Source organism: Nycticebus coucang, chromosome 2, assembly GCF_027406575.1.
Source record: "Nycticebus coucang isolate mNycCou1 chromosome 2, mNycCou1.pri, whole genome shotgun sequence".
Taxonomy (NCBI): Eukaryota; Metazoa; Chordata; class Mammalia; order Primates; family Lorisidae; genus Nycticebus; species Nycticebus coucang.
Genome location: NC_069781.1, coordinates 114,945,738 through 114,963,852, shown reverse-complemented (window position 1 = coordinate 114,963,852; position 18,115 = coordinate 114,945,738). Strand labels below are relative to the sequence as shown.

The window sequence follows — 18,115 nt, the reverse complement described above, 5'->3', positions numbered from 1 at the left end:
ATAATGGCCAACCCTCAGGTGACATTAAATGAAATTATGCATATATAAAACACTGGTAACTAATAAGTGCTCAATAAAATAGTAGCTTCTGCAATGATGGTGCCCACTGACACACTTGCGGGCTGGGCAGGGATTATCTACCTTCACCAGCCCTGGAGTGTGTCAGGACACCAGACAACACCTGAACAGGTGAGGCTGGCCAGCCGGGATGGGGGTAGCAGCAGACAGGGCAGGGGACACAGGTGTCCTGATGCTGGTCTCCTCCACGTTGGGTCTCTGCCTTCTGCACCCGGCAACCAGGTACGTCATCAGTAGTTTGGAGCTCCTGGTGGCAGAGGACTACATGATCGTGTACCTGAACGGTGCCACACCCAGGCGGAGGATGCCTGGCATCGGCTGGCTGAAGAAGTGCTACCAGATGATTGACCGGAGGTGAGGGAATTGAGGTGAAGCTCTCCGGGTGCTCGGGAGCAAGCGGGGTATGTGGAAAAGTTACACAGAGCATGGGACCTCTTGTGTCCTTTCAGAGGTCCTTCTGAAAAGTGGCATAGTGGATTGCGAGGGCTATTGTGACACAGTACCACTAACCAGGTGCCTTAAGCAGCAGACAGTTAATTTTCTCTTTCAACTCTGGAGGCCAGAAGTCTGACATCAAGGTGTTGGCAGCACTGGCTTCTCCCAAGGTGTGTGAGGGAGAATCTGTCCCACATCTCTCTCCTAGCTTCTGGTGACTGCTGGTAATCTTTGGGGTCCCTTGGCTTCTAGATGTATCATCCTAATTTCTGCATTTTTTTTTCCTGGGGCTGGGTTTGAACCCACCACCTCCGGCATATGGGGCCAGCGCCCTACTCCATTGAGCCACAGGTGCGCCCCTAATTTCTGCCTTAACGTTCACATGGTGATCTCCCTGCGTATATGTCTGTATCCAAATTTCTGCTTTTTATAAGGATTAAAGGTCCACATTACCCCAGGGTGATATCATCTAAACTCACATAATTGGCTTGGCGCCTGTAACTCAAGGGGCTAAAGCGCCAGCCACATACACCAGAGCTGGCGGGTTCAAATCCAGCCCAGGCCTGCCAAACAACAATGACAACTACAACCAAAAAATAGCCAGGCATTGTGGCGGGCACCTGTAGTCCCAGCTACTTGGGAGGCTGAGGCAAAAGAATCACTTAAGCCCAGGAGTTGGAGGTTGCTGTGAGCTGTGATGCCACGGCACTCTACCAGGGCAACAGCTTGAGGCTCTGTCTCAAAATAAATAAATAAATAAACAAACAAACTCACATAGTTATATTTACAAGGACCCTATTTTCTATATGAAATGGGGGGATTTGAGGAGGTAGAGGTTTTTTTTTTTGCACTTTTTGACTGTGGTGGCCTGGGTTTGAACCCGCCACCTCTGGCATATGGGGCCGGCATCCTACTCCTTTGAGCCACAGGTGCCGCCCCAAGAGGTAGAGATTTTGAGATGCATGCAGTTGCCTTTTTTTTTCTTTTCTTTTTGTTTTGTATTGTTTTGTTTTTTTCCATTGAGACAGAGTCTCACTCTGTGCCCTGAACAGAGTGCAGTGGCGTCTTTATAGCTTACTACAGCTTCACACCCCTGGGCTGCAGGGATCCTGCTGCCTTAGCTTCCTGTGTAGCTGGGACTATAGGCACAGGCCATGATGCCCAGATGTCTTCTTTTGCTTTTTGCCATGATGCCCAGCTGTCTTCTTTTGCTTTTGCTTTTTTCTTTTGCTCATTATTGCTCAGACAAGTCTCGAACCCCTGAGCCCAAGCAATCTTCCTGCCTCAGTCTCTCAGAATGCTAGGATTACAGGCATGAGCCACCTTACCAGGCTCCAAGGACCCTATTTTTATTTTTTATTTATTTATTTTTATTTTTATTTTTATTTTTATTATTATTTTTTTTTTTTGCAGTTTTTGGCTGGGGCTGGGTTTGAACCTGCTACCTCCAGCATATGGGGCCAGCGCCCTACTCCTTGAGCCACAGGTGCCACCGGGACCCTATTTTTAAACAAGTTCACATTTCAAGCCAGGAGTGGTGATTGAAAAAAAAACTGAGGCAAGAGGATCACTTGAGCCCAAGAGTTGAAGGTTGCTGTGAGGTATTGACATCACCACACTGTACCCAGGGTAACAGCTTGAGACTCTGCCTCAAAATAAATAAATAAATAAACAAGTTCACATTCTGTGAGTGCACAGGTCAGTGGCATCAAGCACACTCACATTGCTGTGAAGCCTTCACTATCCTCCATCTCCAGAACTTTCTCATCCTCCCAAACTGAAATTCTGTCCCCATGGAGCATTAACTCCCCACCCCTTCCCCAGCCCCTGGCACCACCATTCTACTTTCTGTCTCTGTGACTCCAAGGACTCTAGGGACCTCCTGGGAGTGGAATCACACAGGATGTGTCCTTCTGTGTCTGGTTCTCCCACTGAACATCATGTCCTCCAGGTCCCTCTGTCCTGGAGCATGCGTTGGAATTATCTTCTTTTATAAGGTTGAATTATATTCCATAGTATGGATACACTATATTCCATTTGCCAATTCATCTATCAGAGGATAGTTGGTTTGTTTTCACCTCTTGACTATTGTGAATAGCCACAGAATGCTTTTTTTTGTTTCTGAGACAGAGTCTCATGAAGTCGCCCTCGGTAGAGTGCTGTGGCGTCACAGCTCACAGCAACCTCAAACTCTTGGGCTTAGGTGATTCTCTTGCCTCAGCTTCCCAAGCAGCCAAGACTACGGGCACCCACCACAACACCCTCAAATCCCCTCATTTCATATAGAAAATAGGGTCCTTGGAAATATAATTATGTGAATTAGTTTATTTATTTATGTATTTATTTTTGAGACAGAGCCTCAAGCTGTCATTCTGGGTAGAGTGCTCCTGGGCTTAAGCGATTCTCTCGCCTCAGTCTCCCAAGTAGCTGGGACCACAAGCGCCCGCTACAATGCCTGGCTATTTTTTTGGTTGTAGTTGTCATTGTTGTTTAGCAAGCCTGGGCTGGGTTCAAACCTGCCAGCCCTGGTGTTGCATGACCAGAGACGCAAAGGAACAGCAGCTTGGTCGTGGGTGTAAACTCGCTCCTGTAATTATTAAGTCAAGAAACAGACTACACGGGATAGGATGGCATGTAGCGAAGTTCTTTATTTAGGGGTTTGATTTTATACCTTTCTAGTCACGTACACACTTAATTTATTATCTGTTAGTTTCACCATTACCTTAATTTACTTATCTGAAATCAACTTGAAAGGAAATATCCTGTTACCATATCAACACAATCACTTTTGCAGTAAACATCTTCTTCTAGACACTGACTAATCTCTGGACAGGTGTCTAAACAAAATCATAAAGAAGAAAGTAGCCACAGGAGAACAGAGTTAATGGAAGAGTACCTTCAAGCATTCACTCAGTTTACTCAGTATGAAGTAACGACTGTGTCTTTTCCTCAGGGCAGAGCACCTATAGACCTCTGACAATGTGTTGTTAACATACGTCAACCCTCTGGCCTGTATCTCTGAGGAAGGGCGGCATGCCCTTTGATCTCAGGCTTCACGGGGCTCACAGCTTCAGAGAATGGGCTTGTGGAATTTTAACTCCAGTCAAGCCAACTCTGTGTGTGTCCCAGGGGGGCCCAGGTGCCTTAAGCCTCTGGAAGAATAGCAAGTCATTTTAAATGCACACTGAGTTCACTTTGTGTGCTTGATGTAGGATATGTTTATTTCTAAATATTATCCTACACCTGGCGTGTGTGGCTGGCGCCTTAACCACTGAGCTACGGGTGCCAAGCCGAGAATGATTTTTTAAATTGAGCCAGCTACCACATCCTTGCCCCCTAGTTAGTGGACATGCTGGTTCAAAACCTGGGTACCTGGTTTGCTTACCCTGCACCACGTGCAAGAATCTCTCCCTTGCCTCCCCCTCCCTCACCCCATGGTCATAGGGACTAAAAGGTGTGTCTTTATTCTGCCATGGGATCCATGACTCTTGGTTAGGACAAAGATTTGAGCAGAGGTCTGACGGTACCTGACACTACATGCAGAATGAGCAAATGTGTGGCAAAGGCTTGCCTGGGGCTCTCCCTCCCTGCTCTTCTCCCTCCCCGGACCCCTCCGTCCCCAGGGTTCTCCCAGGAGCCCATCTTGCTTCCTTTGCCTCCCTATACAGATTACGGAAAAACCTGAAGTCCTTGATCATTGTCCACCCTTCCTGGTTCATCCGGACTGTGCTGGCCATATCACGCCCCTTCATCAGGTGAGACGAGGGGATTGGAACCTGCACTGGACATCCCATGAGGGGGTGTGTGTTTAATCTGCATTTTCCAACTTCTCTAAGATGAATCTGTACTATTGCTTTAAACAGTTGTAAATGATATATATGTATAGTTATTAAGCGACAAACACAGGAAAAATAAGAACAACAATTTCTCATATATTGAATGCTGAGTACTTGTTTTTTAGAGACAGAGTCACATTCTGTCACCCAGGCTAGAGTACAGTGGTGTGTCTTCATAGCTCACTGAAGCCTCCAACTCCTGAGCTCAAGTAATCCTCCACCCTCAGCCTCCTGAGTACCTGAACTACAGGTGTCCGCCACTATGCCTGTCTAATTTTTAATTTTATTCATAGAAGCAGAGTCTCACTATGCTGCCCAAACTGGTCTCAAACTCTTGGGCTCAAGAGATTCCCCTTGCCAGCCTCACAGAGTTCTGGGATTATAGGTATAAGCTACCATACCTGGCCTGTTGAGTATTTTTTAATATTTACAACCACAACCTTGTGAGGGTGATGTTATTGTGTCCATTTTATGGATGAGGAAACTGAAGCTTAGAAGAGTCAAGGAACTCATTCAGAGGCACACAGCAAGGGCTCTAGCCTCCCACTCAACCCCCAAAGTTCAGCCTTGCTCAGTTAACTTCAGAATCTGTGTGGCATCCAGTGGGACACCAGGAATGTATCACCTATGCCTGACCATGTCCACATCAGTGGGTCAATAATGTGATGACCCAATGCATGTGTGGGTTGGGGATCCCCAAGACCACTCCTTCAGGTTCAATGATTTACTAGAAGGACTCATAGAACTCAGAAAAACTGTTGAACTCATGGTTATGATTTGTTCCAGTGAAAAGATATAGAGCAAAATCAGGAAAGGAAAAAAGGGGCATAGGGAAGTTCAGGAGAGATCAGAAGAAAGTGTCTAGCTCCACCTCTCCTTGTGGAGGCTTATAGGCAGCCCTTAAATTCTCCCAGCAACAATGTCTGACAACACATACAAACTATTGCCAACTGAAAAGCTCACCTGAACCTCAGTGTCTAGGGGTTTTGTTGGGGGAACCCCCACGTGGCTCACCTTAGTCTCCTCCCCTCTAGAGTTCAGACTGAAGTAGTGTGGACCAAAGCCCGGCCATAAACTACATCATAAGACTTAGAGGGCTTAAGGCCCCAGGTAAACAAAGAGACTCTTATGAGGCAAGATAATCCAAGGGTTTATAGATTATCTCTCAGGATCTGCCAAGAGCCAGTTATTTTTTTGGAATGGGCAAGGTTTGAGCACTCAAGCCTGCAGAGTTAAACCTTTATTGCACAATTTAAAAGTGCCAGGGAAAATCAGTGTAACCTGGCTTATTGTACCCTCAATGAATCCCCAACAATAAAAAAAAAAAAAAATTGAAAAAAAAAAAAGTGCCAGGGAAAACAGATCAAGTGGGATAAAATTAGGCATGTTAAATGCTTTATTCAATCTGATAAAATGTGATATACATTTAATTTAATCTAATTCAAGGCTGGCAAGGTGGCTCACACCTGTAATCCTAGCACTCTAGGAGGCCAACGCAGGTGAATCCTTTAAGCTCATGAGTTTGAGATCAGCCTGAGCAAAACTGAGACCCCGTCTCTACTAAAAATGAAAAACTGAGACAAGAGGATCACTTGAGCCCAAGAGTTTGAGGTTGCTATGAGCTTTGACTCCATAGCACTCTACCAAGGGTGACAAAGTAAGACTCTGTCTCAAAAAAAAAAAAAAACTAATTCAAAACATTAAATTAAACAAAAATAATAAATAATTTCCACATTCCCAATTAAGAGTTTGGGGTGGTGGTGCCTGTGGCTCAGTGGGTAGGGCACCAGCCCCATATACCGAGGGTGGAGGGTTCAAACCCAGCCCCAGCCAAAACCACAACAAAAAAATAGCCAGGCGTTGTGGCGGGCGCCTGTAGTCCCAGCTGCTCGGGAGGCTGAGGCAAGAGAATCGCCTAAGCCCAGGAGTTGGAGGTTGCTGTGAGCTGTGACGCCATGACACTCTACGGAGGGCGATAAAGTGAGACTCTATCTCAAAAAAAAAAAAAAATTTGGTCTGAGTTAAAGAGACAGAGATAAACTGTGATGGTGCACATCACAGTATGTGTGATTTTCTTTCTTTCTTTCTTTCTTTTTTTTTTTTAGAGACAGAGTCTTACTCTGTCGCCCTCAGTAGCTTATGGCAACCTCCAGTTCTTGGGCTTATGCTATTCTCTTGCCTCAGCCTCCCGATTAGCTGGGACTACAGGCACCTGCCACAACGCCGGCTATTTTTTGTTGCAGTTTGGCCAGGGTCAGATTGGAACCCACCACTCTCCCGTATATGGGGCCGGCGCCCTACCCACTGAGCCACAGGTGCCGCCAGTATATGCAATTTTCAAGGAAGTAAGTTTAGGCACGCTGTTTTCAAGGACTCCTAAGCACCCTAAAGGGACTTATTTGCATATCACTGAAATTAAGTGAATAATACACTGCCCCGGCCCGCGGGGAATTCAACGGGGACCTGGGAAACAAAGGGGTCAGTCGAATAAGGGGACAAGAGACACGAAAGAATGAGAGCAAGTCAAGAGTCTGATCAAGCTCCGTCGAGTTTATTTTTCAGCTGGGCTTATAAGCACACAAACGAGGAAGTAACTAAGGGCTATTCCTAGCAGGGCGGGGAGGGGGCTAGTTTCTGCAAAATTACTAGGAGAAGGACCCTAAGGCGGGGGGTGCATTTTTGAGGAGATAAGCAAGGGGAAAGTACCGTTGCTGTTTACGGTTGAATTCCTGAGAATAGTTTGCTCGTAAAATCAAGATAGCAAGGGGCATTTTTGTGATATGTTTTGGCTCCCGGCAATACACTAATTAGGGATTGTGTGCAATAATGAACAACCCAAGCCGTCAGTCCTTTATACAATTCAATAACTTCAATATGCTTTTGCCTTTAATGTAGATAATTGTATCACTTTTGGTTTCTTTTCTATTAGAAAATGTTGAGAAGCTCATTTGGGGCTCAAAAAGGTGGTGGATAAAGCTGCCCCCATTTGAAAGCCAAGGAGGCCTGTAATCCTAGCACTCTGGGAGGCTAAGGCAGGAGGATCCCTGGAGCTCAGGTGTTCTGTGCCAGCCGAACAAAAGCAAGACCCCAATTCTACTAAAAATAGAAAAATTAGCCAGGCTTTTTGGTGAGCACCTGTAGTCCCAGCTACTCAGGAGGCTGAGGTAGGAGGTTCACCTGAGGCCAAGAGTTTAAGGTTGACACCAAGACACTCTCTACACAGAGTGACAGAGTGACACATTAAATCAATCAATCGATCAATTAATGTTTTTAAAAACTGACTTCTATTTTTAAGATAAATAATTAATTAATTAAAATAAATAAAGGGGCTTACCAAGGTGGCTCACACCTGTAATCCTAACACTCTGGGAAACCAAGGCAGGAGGATTGCTTGAGCTCAGGAGTTCGAGACCAGCTTGAGCAAGAACAAGACCCCATTTCCACTAAATAGAAAAAAACTAGCTGGGCATTGTGGCAGGTGCCTGTAGTCCCAGCCACTCATGAGGCTGAGGCAAGAGGATCTCTTAAGCTCAAGAGTTTGAGGTTGCTGTGAGCTGTGATGCTGCCATGGCACTATACCCAGGGTAACAGGTGAGAGTCTGTCTCAATAAATAAATAAATTAATTAATTAAAAAAAGAAAAGAAAGCCGAGGAAACTTGATTGTGAGCTGCTATACATGTAAGGTTTCATGATTGTAACTTAAAAAAATACTTCCGTTAGGCGGCGCTTGTAGCTCAGTGGGTAGGGTGCCAGCCATATACACCCAGGCTGGCAGTTTCGAACCCAGCCCTGGCCAGCTAAAACAATGAGAACTGCACCAAAAAAACAGCCGGGCATTGTGGTGGGCACCTGTAGTCCCAGCTACTTGAGAGGCTGAGGCAAGAGAATCACTTAAGACCAAGTGTTTGAGATTGTTGTGAGCTGTGATACCACAGAACTCTACCGAGGGCAACATAATGAGACTCTGTCTCAAAAAAAAAAAAAAAAACAGGGCGGCGCCTGTGGCTCAGTCGGTAAGGCTCCGGCCCCATATACTGAGGGTGACGGGTTCAAACCCGGCCCTGGCCAAACTGCAACCAAAAATAGCCGGGCGTTGTGGCGGGCGCCTGTGGTCCCAGCTGCTCAGGAGGCTGAGGCAAGAGAATCGCTTAAGCCCAGGAGTTGGAGGTTGCTGTGAGCTGTGTGAGGCCACAGCACTCTACCGAGGGCCATAAAGTGAGACTCTGTCTCTACAAAAAAAAAAAAAACAGAAAAAAGAAAAAGAAACTTCTGTTTGTTCCACGATGATCTAAACGCTGGGTAGATGCCTTCCCCTGGAGTACAGTTCTCCCTCCTGAGAGCCCCTGGTGAGACAGAAATCTTGATTTATAGGACATTTTCTCAGTTGAGACACAGATATCAGTTTCCAGTGATAGATGTGTTGGACATTACCATGTCATGGTCACTGTGTGACTTGGGCTTGTATTTACAGACCAGCTCTCAGAGCTGCAGGTGTTGTTCTGTACACAATTAAAAAGAACTTTGTAACAAATTGTTCCAACCCAGACTTACTTAGGTAGGATCTGGACAGCCTTGACAAGATGGGTGGGGGCATTTGCCTTTTACCCAACCCTCACATCAACTACAGAGAGACCTCCTGATCTGAAGATAATTGGGTTTTCTGAATCTTAAAAATGAATTCAAACTGCATGAAAGCAGCTGGAGGTGTCATTCACTTTAGTACTCAATGGCCACTTTGTGACTAACTAGGGGAAAATATCTCTATAATTTCCTAGTCATTTACCATTTGCCTTCTGCTAAACAACTGGTTTATTTTTCCCTGATGGATGCTGTGAATTGTATTATTCATCATGTGTCTCTTTCTTGGTGTTAGATGTCAGAAAACTTGAGCTGAATTTTTATCTAACCCCTAAAAACATAAGCAAACTGTCTTAACATACTTTTATATATTTCTGCTCTATTTTACATTTCTGACATTGGTCTTCTATGTTTCATCCTTAAACTTTTGTTTTACTTTGTAAAGAGCTTACATTACATTTCACCAAATGTAGTTTAAATGTCTTTCTTTTCTCTTTTTTTTTTTTGAGACAGAGTCTCACTTTGTCACCCTTGGTAGAGTGCCGTGGATTCACAGCTCACAGCAACCTCAAACTCTTGGGCTCAAGTGATCTTGCCTCAGCCTCCCAAGTAGCTGAGACTACAGGCACCCACCACAATGCCCAGCTAGTGTTTTTAGAGGTGGGATCTTGCTCTTGCTCAAACTGGTCTTGAGCTCAAGCAATCCACCCACCCTGGCCTCCCAGAGTGCTAAGATTCCAGGCTTGTGCCACCATGCCCAGCCCTTTAATTTCATCTTTAAAAGAATAACCATGAGTTTGAAGCAACATGCTGGTGATAAAAAACTTGAGTTCAGACAGCCGGAGTTCAGGTTTGGACAGGAGGGAGCCATTCATCTGTAAAGAAAGGAGAGTAGACAGCTACTCTCCAAGGCAGAAGGCTTGCTTGAGGCCAGTAGTTCAAGACCAGCCTGGGCAATATAATGAGACCCCACCACTACAAAAAAGTTTCTAAAATCAGGTGGGTGTGGTGGGACACACCTGTAGTCCCTGCTACTTGGGAAATGAGGCAGGAGGATCACTTGAGCCCAGGAGTTCAAGGCTGTAGTGAGCTATGATGATGCCACTGCACTCAAGCCTGGGTGACAGAGCAAGACCCTCTCTCAAAAAGAAAGAAATGAACAAATGAACAAAATTATGGGAAAACTGCCCAGAGTCCAATAGAATCTCCTTGCCTCTTGATCTCTGTCATATGAGATCCCCATTCCCCAGGGACAGATGGAGGGGGTGCGTGGCACTGCTTGCCAGGGCTTTGGGGCAGACCTGGGACCTGCCCTCTCCACCTAAGGGAAGATTGAATCTGACCTTGGGTGGGTCAAGGTGGGGAACTTTGAACATACGTGCTGGGATATCCCAGAATGGGGTCCTGCATGCATCCCTGGCCCCATTGCTCTGTCTGGACCTTGGTAACCCCAGCCTCTGCATCCTCTGTCAGCGTCAAGTTCATCAATAAGATCCAATATGTGCACAGCTTGGAAGACTTGGAGCAACTTATCCCCATGGAGCATGTCCAGATCCCAGACTGCGTCTTGCAGTAAGTGTCCCTGGGCCACCTCCACCCTAAACACCCCACCTTCACCCCAAGGCTCCTCCCTGCCCAGTCCCCACAGATGTGGGAAGCCAGCAGTGATGAGAAAAGCACAGACATAAATGGGGACTAGAGCCCACCCATTTTATTACCTGGAGCTTTTCAGGGACCACTCTCAGAGCCTGGGGACTGGACGAGCAGCTGCAAGTTTTGCTCTTTTTTAGATAAGCATCACATCAAAATCGCCTCCCTGTCATTTCATGCCATAGAAAAGTCTCCTAAAGCATTTTTTTTAATTGTGGTAAAATACACATAACATACAATTTACCATCCTCACCATTTTTCAGTGCCCCGCTCAGCAGCATCAACACACTCACTCACATTGCTGTGCAGCCATCACCACCCTCCCGCTCCAGAACTTTCTCATCTTCCCAAACTGAAACTCTGTCTCCATGAAACACTAACTGCCTGTCCCCTTCCCAGCCCCTGGAACCCACCACTCTACTTTCTGTCTCTGTGAGTCTGACAACTCTAGGAACCTCCTTCTGAGTGGAATCACTCAGGATTTGTCCTTCCGTGTCTGGCTTCTGCCACCGAGCATGATGCCCTCAAGGTCCATCCACACTGCAGTCTGTGTCAGAGCCTCATTCCTTTCCAATGGCCGAGTGAAATCCAATGTGTGGATGGACCACATGTGCTTATTCAGTCACCTGTTGATGACACTTGGGTCATTTTGACCCTTTAGCTATTGTGAGTAAAGTTGCTATGTACAGGGGGGTACAAATATCTCCTTGAGCCCCTGCTTTTGATTCTTCTGAGTATGTGTCTACGAAGTGGGATTGCTGACAATTCATGTTTAAGTTTTTGAGGAACTACCATACGATTTTCCATGGAGACTACATCAGTTTACATTCTTGGCAGCAATGCACAAGATTTTAAGCATCATCTTTCAAATTTCAATTTGTATTCACTCGAGATTGAACAGTTGTCAAGCTATGTTTTAAGAAAGTCCAAATTTTCTCCTAACACTGATAAAATGGTTGTTTTTCACTCCCATGGTCACATATTCAGAAAATATTAAAAACCTCTTTTGTCACATAGACATCTATAATCAAAAATGAGTATATTATACTCAATATTTTAAAAATTCAGAAATGTAGGGTGGCGCCCATAGTTCAGTGGGTAGGGCGCTGGCCACATACACCAAGGTTGGCAGGTTGGAACCCAGCCTGGGCCAACTAAATAGCTGGGCATTGTGGCAGGTGCCTATAGTACCAGCTACTTGGGAGGCTGAGGCAAGAGAATTGCTTAAGCCCAAGAGTTTGAGGTTGTCATGAGCTGTAATGCCACGGCACTCTACCCAGGGCAACAGCTTGAGACTCTGTCTCAAAAAAAAATAAAATTCAGAAATGTAGAGGGTCAAAATAATCAGTATTATCATGGCTTAATTCTAGGCATAAATAAAAATCCATAATAGGGCGGCGCCTATGGCTCAGTCAGTAAGGCGCTGGCCCCATATACGGAGGGTGGTGGGTTCAAACCCGGCCCCAGCCAAACTGCAACCAAAAAATAGCCGGGCGTTGTGTAGTCCTGTAGTCCCAGCTGCTCGGGAGGCTGAGGCAACAGAATCGCTTAAGCCCAGGAGTTCGAGGTTGCTGTGAGCTGCGTGAGGCCACGACACTCTACCGAGGGCCATAAAGTGAGACTCTGTCTCTACAAAAAAAAAAAATCCATAATAAACTAGGAAAAAATTTAAATGAACAAAAACACTTTTTCCTTTGCTCCCAAACAGATGTTTACTAATATAGATAAAAGTATAGCTTTTGTAGCTTACCCCAAAAAACAAACAAATAAAATATTTTCCAAGTGTCCTGTGTATGCATCACTTTTAATGGCTGCATAATATTCCCCTATCAAGCAAGTGTAATTCTAGAGAGGCCTCTGTCTGTGGTTGCCAAAGCAACACATGTGAGGTCAGAGAACAGGACAGTGCAGGGTAGCAGTTTTCAAGCCACAGACCTCTGCCTGTGTTTATAAAGAAAGTTTTATTAGCACACCATTATGCCCATTTGTTTAAGGTCATCTGTGGCTGCTTTTGTGCTGCATTAGCAGAGTTGAGTAGTTGTGACAGAGACCGGTCATCGAAGCAAAAAACATTTATGTCCTGGCCCTTTGTAGAGAAGGTCTGGCACAGGGATATGTAGATTAACCTATGTCAGGAGGGCATTGCCTTATAATGGCACTGTCCAATCACTAGTGTTGAATTAAGCAAAAAATGTCTGATGAGTCACATCTGCACCAATGATGGAATACACTAGCAAAATAGTTGTTCCCTACCTTAGGGAAATTTGCAAAGTAGATACAGGAAATGTGGGGAAAAGGCAAGAAACTATCAGCTTGGGTTATATACATTGCTCTGCAGCCTGGGGTGTTCATATATGACTATGAGATTGTTTCTCTGCTCACAAAGGAGAGGAAATTTCCCCCAAAGTATATCTACCCGGGAAAAGAGGGTTGTGTCTGACACCCTTTTCTTCCTTTCAGATATGAGGAGGAAAGACTCAAAGCCAGGAGAGAGAGGTACGTGTAGAGTGCCCTCTGCCAGGGCTGGGGGCTGGGCTGGGTCCTTATGTTGGGGATGCCCAGTCATTTCCACTTAGCAAGGACCAATGTACTGTGCACAGTTCAAGACCCTTCCCTTCTGGTGAGGGCTTTAGAGTTAGACCTGGGTTCATGACACCTCAGGAACAAAGTAACCAACTTGCCAAAAAGGATGGGCACAAACATCATGCTCAACAAAGAATAATTGCTGGCCAGGCACGGTGGCACACACCTGTAATCCCAGCACTCTGGGAGGCCGAGGCAGGCAGATTGCCTGAGCTCACAAGTTGGAGACCAGCCTGAGCCAGAGTGAGACCTTGTCTCTAAAAATAGCTGGGCGTTTTGGTGGGCGCCTGTAGTCCAGTCCCAGCTACTTGGGAGGCTAAGGCAAGAGAATCACTTGAGCCCAAGAGTTTGGGGTTGCTGTGAGCTGTGATGCCACAGCACTCTACCTTTCCCAAGCCAGGGTGAAGAATAAACAAATCATAGTGGGAATGGTGGGGAATGAGAAAATAAGACACACAAGGGAGAAAGATCACACAAAAGATGAAAGTGATGGGGCCAGGAGGTCTGGAAGAGCTAATGGCTGCAGCCAGCACCAGACCCTGTGAACAGCTTTATTTATATAGTACCTAAACTAGGTTGCTATACTAACAATGTTGCAAATGAGCAGAGAAAGCAAGTGGGAATACTTTCATCTTACAAGGCTGAGGGGCAGTAATAGTATATGGGGTAAAGATTAACTTATGGAGAGAAGGCTATGTGTTTTTGGCAACATATAGGAAAGTACACAGAAGCTATGTGACTTCTGGCAGAGGGAGCAAGAAGAAAGAACTATAGTTTTAGGCAGGGAGGAGAAGCAGTTTGGGGGTCGTTCCTTGAACACATCTCCCAGGCTGTGGGGGTCTTGCCACCTCCCAATCTTCTGCACTCCACGACTACAGAGGGCAACAAAGTGAGACTGTCTCAAAAAAAAAAAAAAGAAGAATTGTTATCATGGTAACATCAAGTTCTCCTTTGAAGCCTGATACTCCCTCTTGATAGACACAGAAATGCACCCTCACTAACTTACTCGCCCAGTGTCCGTTGCCAGCACAGCTATTAGCATCACACACAGAATTTCAGAACTATTCTGGCCTTGACCGGTTATGGAGTTCTTGCACCATCTCCTGGGTACTTTTGAATCCCCTGTGAGAGCCAGGCAGGGTGAGGATTCCTATCAGCATCTTTCAGCCTGGGAATCTGTGGCTCAGAGAGGGCAAGGTACCACCCAAGGCCACATAGCAAGTCCATGAGTGAACTGAGGCTTTCTGTGGTTCAAAAGTATGTATCATGCCTGACGCCAGCCTGGAAGGAAACAGAGGCAAATAAGACAGAGTCCTGATTCTGGAAGTTTTCTCAAATAGCATAGGAGAGGGACACCTCACTAGACATGGAAAACAGGACCCAGAAGTAAGGGTAAAGCAAAGAGCCCAGTGGGGAGCTGAGAGCCCCTCAGCCCAGCCTGGCTGGTCCCTCCCTTGACACCTCATTCTTTGTGCACACAGCGCGAGGCCTCAGCCAGAGTTTATCCTGCCCAAGTCCGAAGAGAGGACAGAGGCAGCAGCAGTGGAGAACACGTAAGTGTGCAAGTGACTATGGGGCAAGACCAAGGGGTACCAAGGCCCCAGAAGCAGAAAATAGAAGTAGGCGCTGCCTTAGCCTCGGAACAAGGTAGGACACAGAATTGCATGGTCTGCACATCACTGAGCTGGTCCAGCTCATTCACCACCCCCTGGGAGCTGCAGGGGTTGACCCACCTCAATGGGCTTTTCCCGGAAGGGGCTGCCCTCAAACTGTTCCGCGAGTGCCCACAGGAGCCAAAACTTGGGTGTTGGGGCAGGAGGGTCCCTACACAGAGTGAGAAGTCAAGTGTACTAGTCACTGGTTTTCCCCAGACCTCCACCTTAAGCCAGAATGACTCAGAACAGCGTGAACATTTCAGCCCTACTCTGTCCTAACTGTGACTTCACACACATCCATAACCCTCTGGGCCTCAGTGCTGTCACCCGTAAAGTGGAGATGACAACAGGGCCATGTGAAGATTGAATAAAGGAACCCACATTAATGCTCATAACGTCTCACTGAGTTCAAGGCGGAGCTCGCATAAATGTCCAATAAAAGTTACAGTGATGTTATGCTCCCTTGATCAGATGTTATCATAATGTTATCATAATGATGAAAGGTGACTTTTGTACAAGTCCCAACAGATAGATTCAGCCTCCCCAGGTCATGCCCTAAGCAACAGTATTTTTTTTTTTTTTTTGCAGTTTTTGGCCAGGGCTGGGCTTGAACCCACCACCTCCAGCACATGGGGCTGGCGCCCTACTCCTTTGAGCCACAGGTGCCACCTTATTTATTTATTTTTTTTTGAGACAGGATCTCACTCTGCCACCCTGGGTAGAGTGCCCTGGTGTCACAGCTCACAACAACCTCAAACTCTTGGGCTTAGGCGATCTCTTTGCCTCAGCCTCCTGAGTAACTGGGACTACAGGTGCTCACCACAACACCCAGGTAGTTTTTCTATTTTTAGTAGAGATAGGGTCTCACTTTTGCTCATGTACGTCTCAAACTCCTGAACTCAAGAAATCCACCCACCTCCACCTCCCAGAGTACTAGGATTACAGTCACAACACCCAGCCCTAAGCAACAGTATCGATTGCATTTTGTATAAGTGAAAAGCCTTGGCCAATTTGCTCAAAACTGCACGTTCAGGCTTGTTTGTTATGCAGCAGATGCACATTGATGCCTGCTTCATACCAGATAAAGATGAAGCAGTGTCAGCCCTCATGGGGCTCACAGCCTCCACCAAGAGGTAGAAAATGCCCAGGCACCCAAAACTAGGCAAATAATAACTCCAGGCCCCCTCTGTCTCCCACAGATCTGCTCCAGCCATAGAAGACAGGGAAACAAGGTGAGTGTGATACAGTCTTGGTGCCTTTTTCATTTTATTTTATTTATTTATTTTTTGAGACAGAGTTTCACTGTGTCGCCCTCGGTAGAGTGCCGTGGCATCACACCTCACAGCAACCAAACTCTTGGGCTTAAGCGATTCTCTTGCTTTAGCCTCCCAAGTAGCTGGGACTATAGGCGCCCATCAAAACAACCAACTATTTTCTTGTTGCAGTTGTTTAGCTGGCCTGGGCCGGGTTCAAACCTGCCAGCCTCGGTGCATGTGGCCAGTGCCATAACCACTGTGCTATGGGTGCCGAGCCTTGGTGCCTTTTTCAAAATGTCCTAAGTGGAGGGCCAGGCATGGTGGCTCATACCTGTAATCCCAGCCCTTGGGAGGCTGAGGCAAGTGCCTGAGCTCACAGGTTCGAGACCAGCCTGAACTAGAGCGAGGCCCTGTCTCTAAAAATAGCTGGATGTTGTGGTCCCAGCTACTTGAGAGGCAGAGGCAAGAGAAGCCCTATGGCCGAAGAGTTTGAGGTTGCTGTGAGATACGACGCCACGGCACTCTACCAAGGGTGGCAAAGTGAGATTCTGTCTCAAAAAAAATGTCGGGGGGAGGGTGCCTGTAGCTCAGTGGGTAGGGTGCCGGCCCCATCTACCAAGGGTGGTGAGTCCGAACCCAGCCCTGGCCAAACTGCAACAAAAAAGAGCCAGGCGCTGTGGTGGGCGCCTATAGTCCCAGCTCCTTGGAAGACTGAGGCAAGAGAATTGCCTAAGCCCAGGAGATGGAGGTTGCTGTGAGCTGTGACACTACAGCACTCTACCAAGGGCGACAAAGTAAGACTCTGTCTGTAAAAAAAAATTTTTAAATGTCCTAAGTGGAGCCTAGACCCAGGACAATTACCCCACGACTTATGTGGGGCAGGGGACGCTATAGCCAGGAGTCAGGGAGGCAGCGCTTACCACAACCAGTTGGGCTGCTCCTGCGCATCTCCTGGGGGCACCTTGATACAGGCCAGGATGCAAATGAGACCCAGAGATATGCAAGGGTCCCCTAAAGCCCACAGCCTGCCTTGTGTCAAGGGTTCCCAAGACCACCCTCAGGCTCAGTAATTTGCTAGAACTCAGCAAAATTATTGTACTCACAATTATGGTTTATTGCAGTGGAAGGATGAAGTTGAAAATGAGCAAACAGAAGAGGTGTAGATGGTAGGGTTCAGGAGAGACCAGGCAGAAACTTCCAGGTGTCCTCTCCCAGTGGGGTTGTGCTGACAGCCCTTAATTCTCCCAGCAAGAATATATAACAATACACACAAAGCACTGGCAACCAGGGAAGCTCACCTGAGCCTTGGTGTCCAGGGTTTTTATTGACAGTCAACTACATAGACATGGCTTACTGTCCACATGGCTGATCTTACTTAAGCCTCCAGTCGCTCCAGAGGTCAAGTTAACACTATACAGCCCAAGTTGCCACTCTAAATCACATTGTTAGCATAGACTATCTGATAAGACCCAAGGTGTACAAGTAAACAAAGACACTGAAACTCTTACCAGGCAGGATAAGGCCAGTGGTTCTCAACCTTCCCAATGCCACGACCCTTTAATACAGTTCCTCGTGTTGTGGTGACCCTCAACCATAAAATTATTTTCATTGCTACTTCATAACTAATTTTGCTACTGTTATGTAATGTAAATATCTGATATGCAGGATGGTACCCAACAAGAAAATTATAGACCAATATCACTAATATTGATGCAAAAATACTCAATAAGATCCTAATAAACAGAATCTAACAACACATCAAAAAAATTATACACCATGACCCAGTGGGATTTATCCCAGGGTCTCAAGGCTGGTTCAATATACATAAATCTATAAATGTAATTCAGTATATAAACAAACTAAAAAATAAAGACCATATGATTCTTTCAATTTATGCAGAAAAAGGCGACCCCTGTGAAAGGGTCGTTCGACCCCCAAAGGGGTCATGACCCACAGGTTGAGAACAGCCGCACTAAGGGTTTAGCAATTAACTCTTAGCAATCCAGGAAAAGGCCACACTTTTCTTTGGAATGTGCAAGGTTT

At 46.2% G+C, this 18,115-nt stretch overlaps 1 protein-coding gene and 1 long non-coding RNA gene across 3 annotated transcripts in view; one reads left to right on the top strand and one right to left on the bottom strand.

Moving 5' to 3' along the window:
* Positions 1 to 18,115, top strand: part of ATCAY (ATCAY kinesin light chain interacting caytaxin) — a 56,861-nt gene that overhangs the window by 30,439 nt on the left and 8,307 nt on the right. Inside the window, exons 7-12 of one of the 2 annotated variants that reach the window (XM_053579934.1) lie at positions 301 to 432; positions 4,182 to 4,268; positions 10,402 to 10,500; positions 13,039 to 13,074; positions 14,643 to 14,714; positions 16,016 to 16,048. In XM_053579934.1, coding sequence (XP_053435909.1) covers positions 301 to 432; positions 4,182 to 4,268; positions 10,402 to 10,500; positions 13,039 to 13,074; positions 14,643 to 14,714; positions 16,016 to 16,048 — 459 coding nt within the window. The remainder of the gene's footprint in view (positions 1 to 300; positions 433 to 4,181; positions 4,269 to 10,401; positions 10,501 to 13,038; positions 13,075 to 14,642; positions 14,715 to 16,015; positions 16,049 to 18,115) is intronic. The other variant, XM_053579944.1, reaches the window with a different exon arrangement.
* LOC128577710 (uncharacterized) overlaps positions 13,094 to 18,115 on the bottom strand; it is a 30,503-nt gene continuing 25,481 nt past the window's right edge. Inside the window, exons 2-3 of the long non-coding RNA XR_008377617.1 lie at positions 14,168 to 14,442; positions 13,094 to 14,056 (exon numbers count right to left, since the gene is read on the bottom strand). This is a non-coding gene — a long non-coding RNA (uncharacterized LOC128577710). The remainder of the gene's footprint in view (positions 14,057 to 14,167; positions 14,443 to 18,115) is intronic.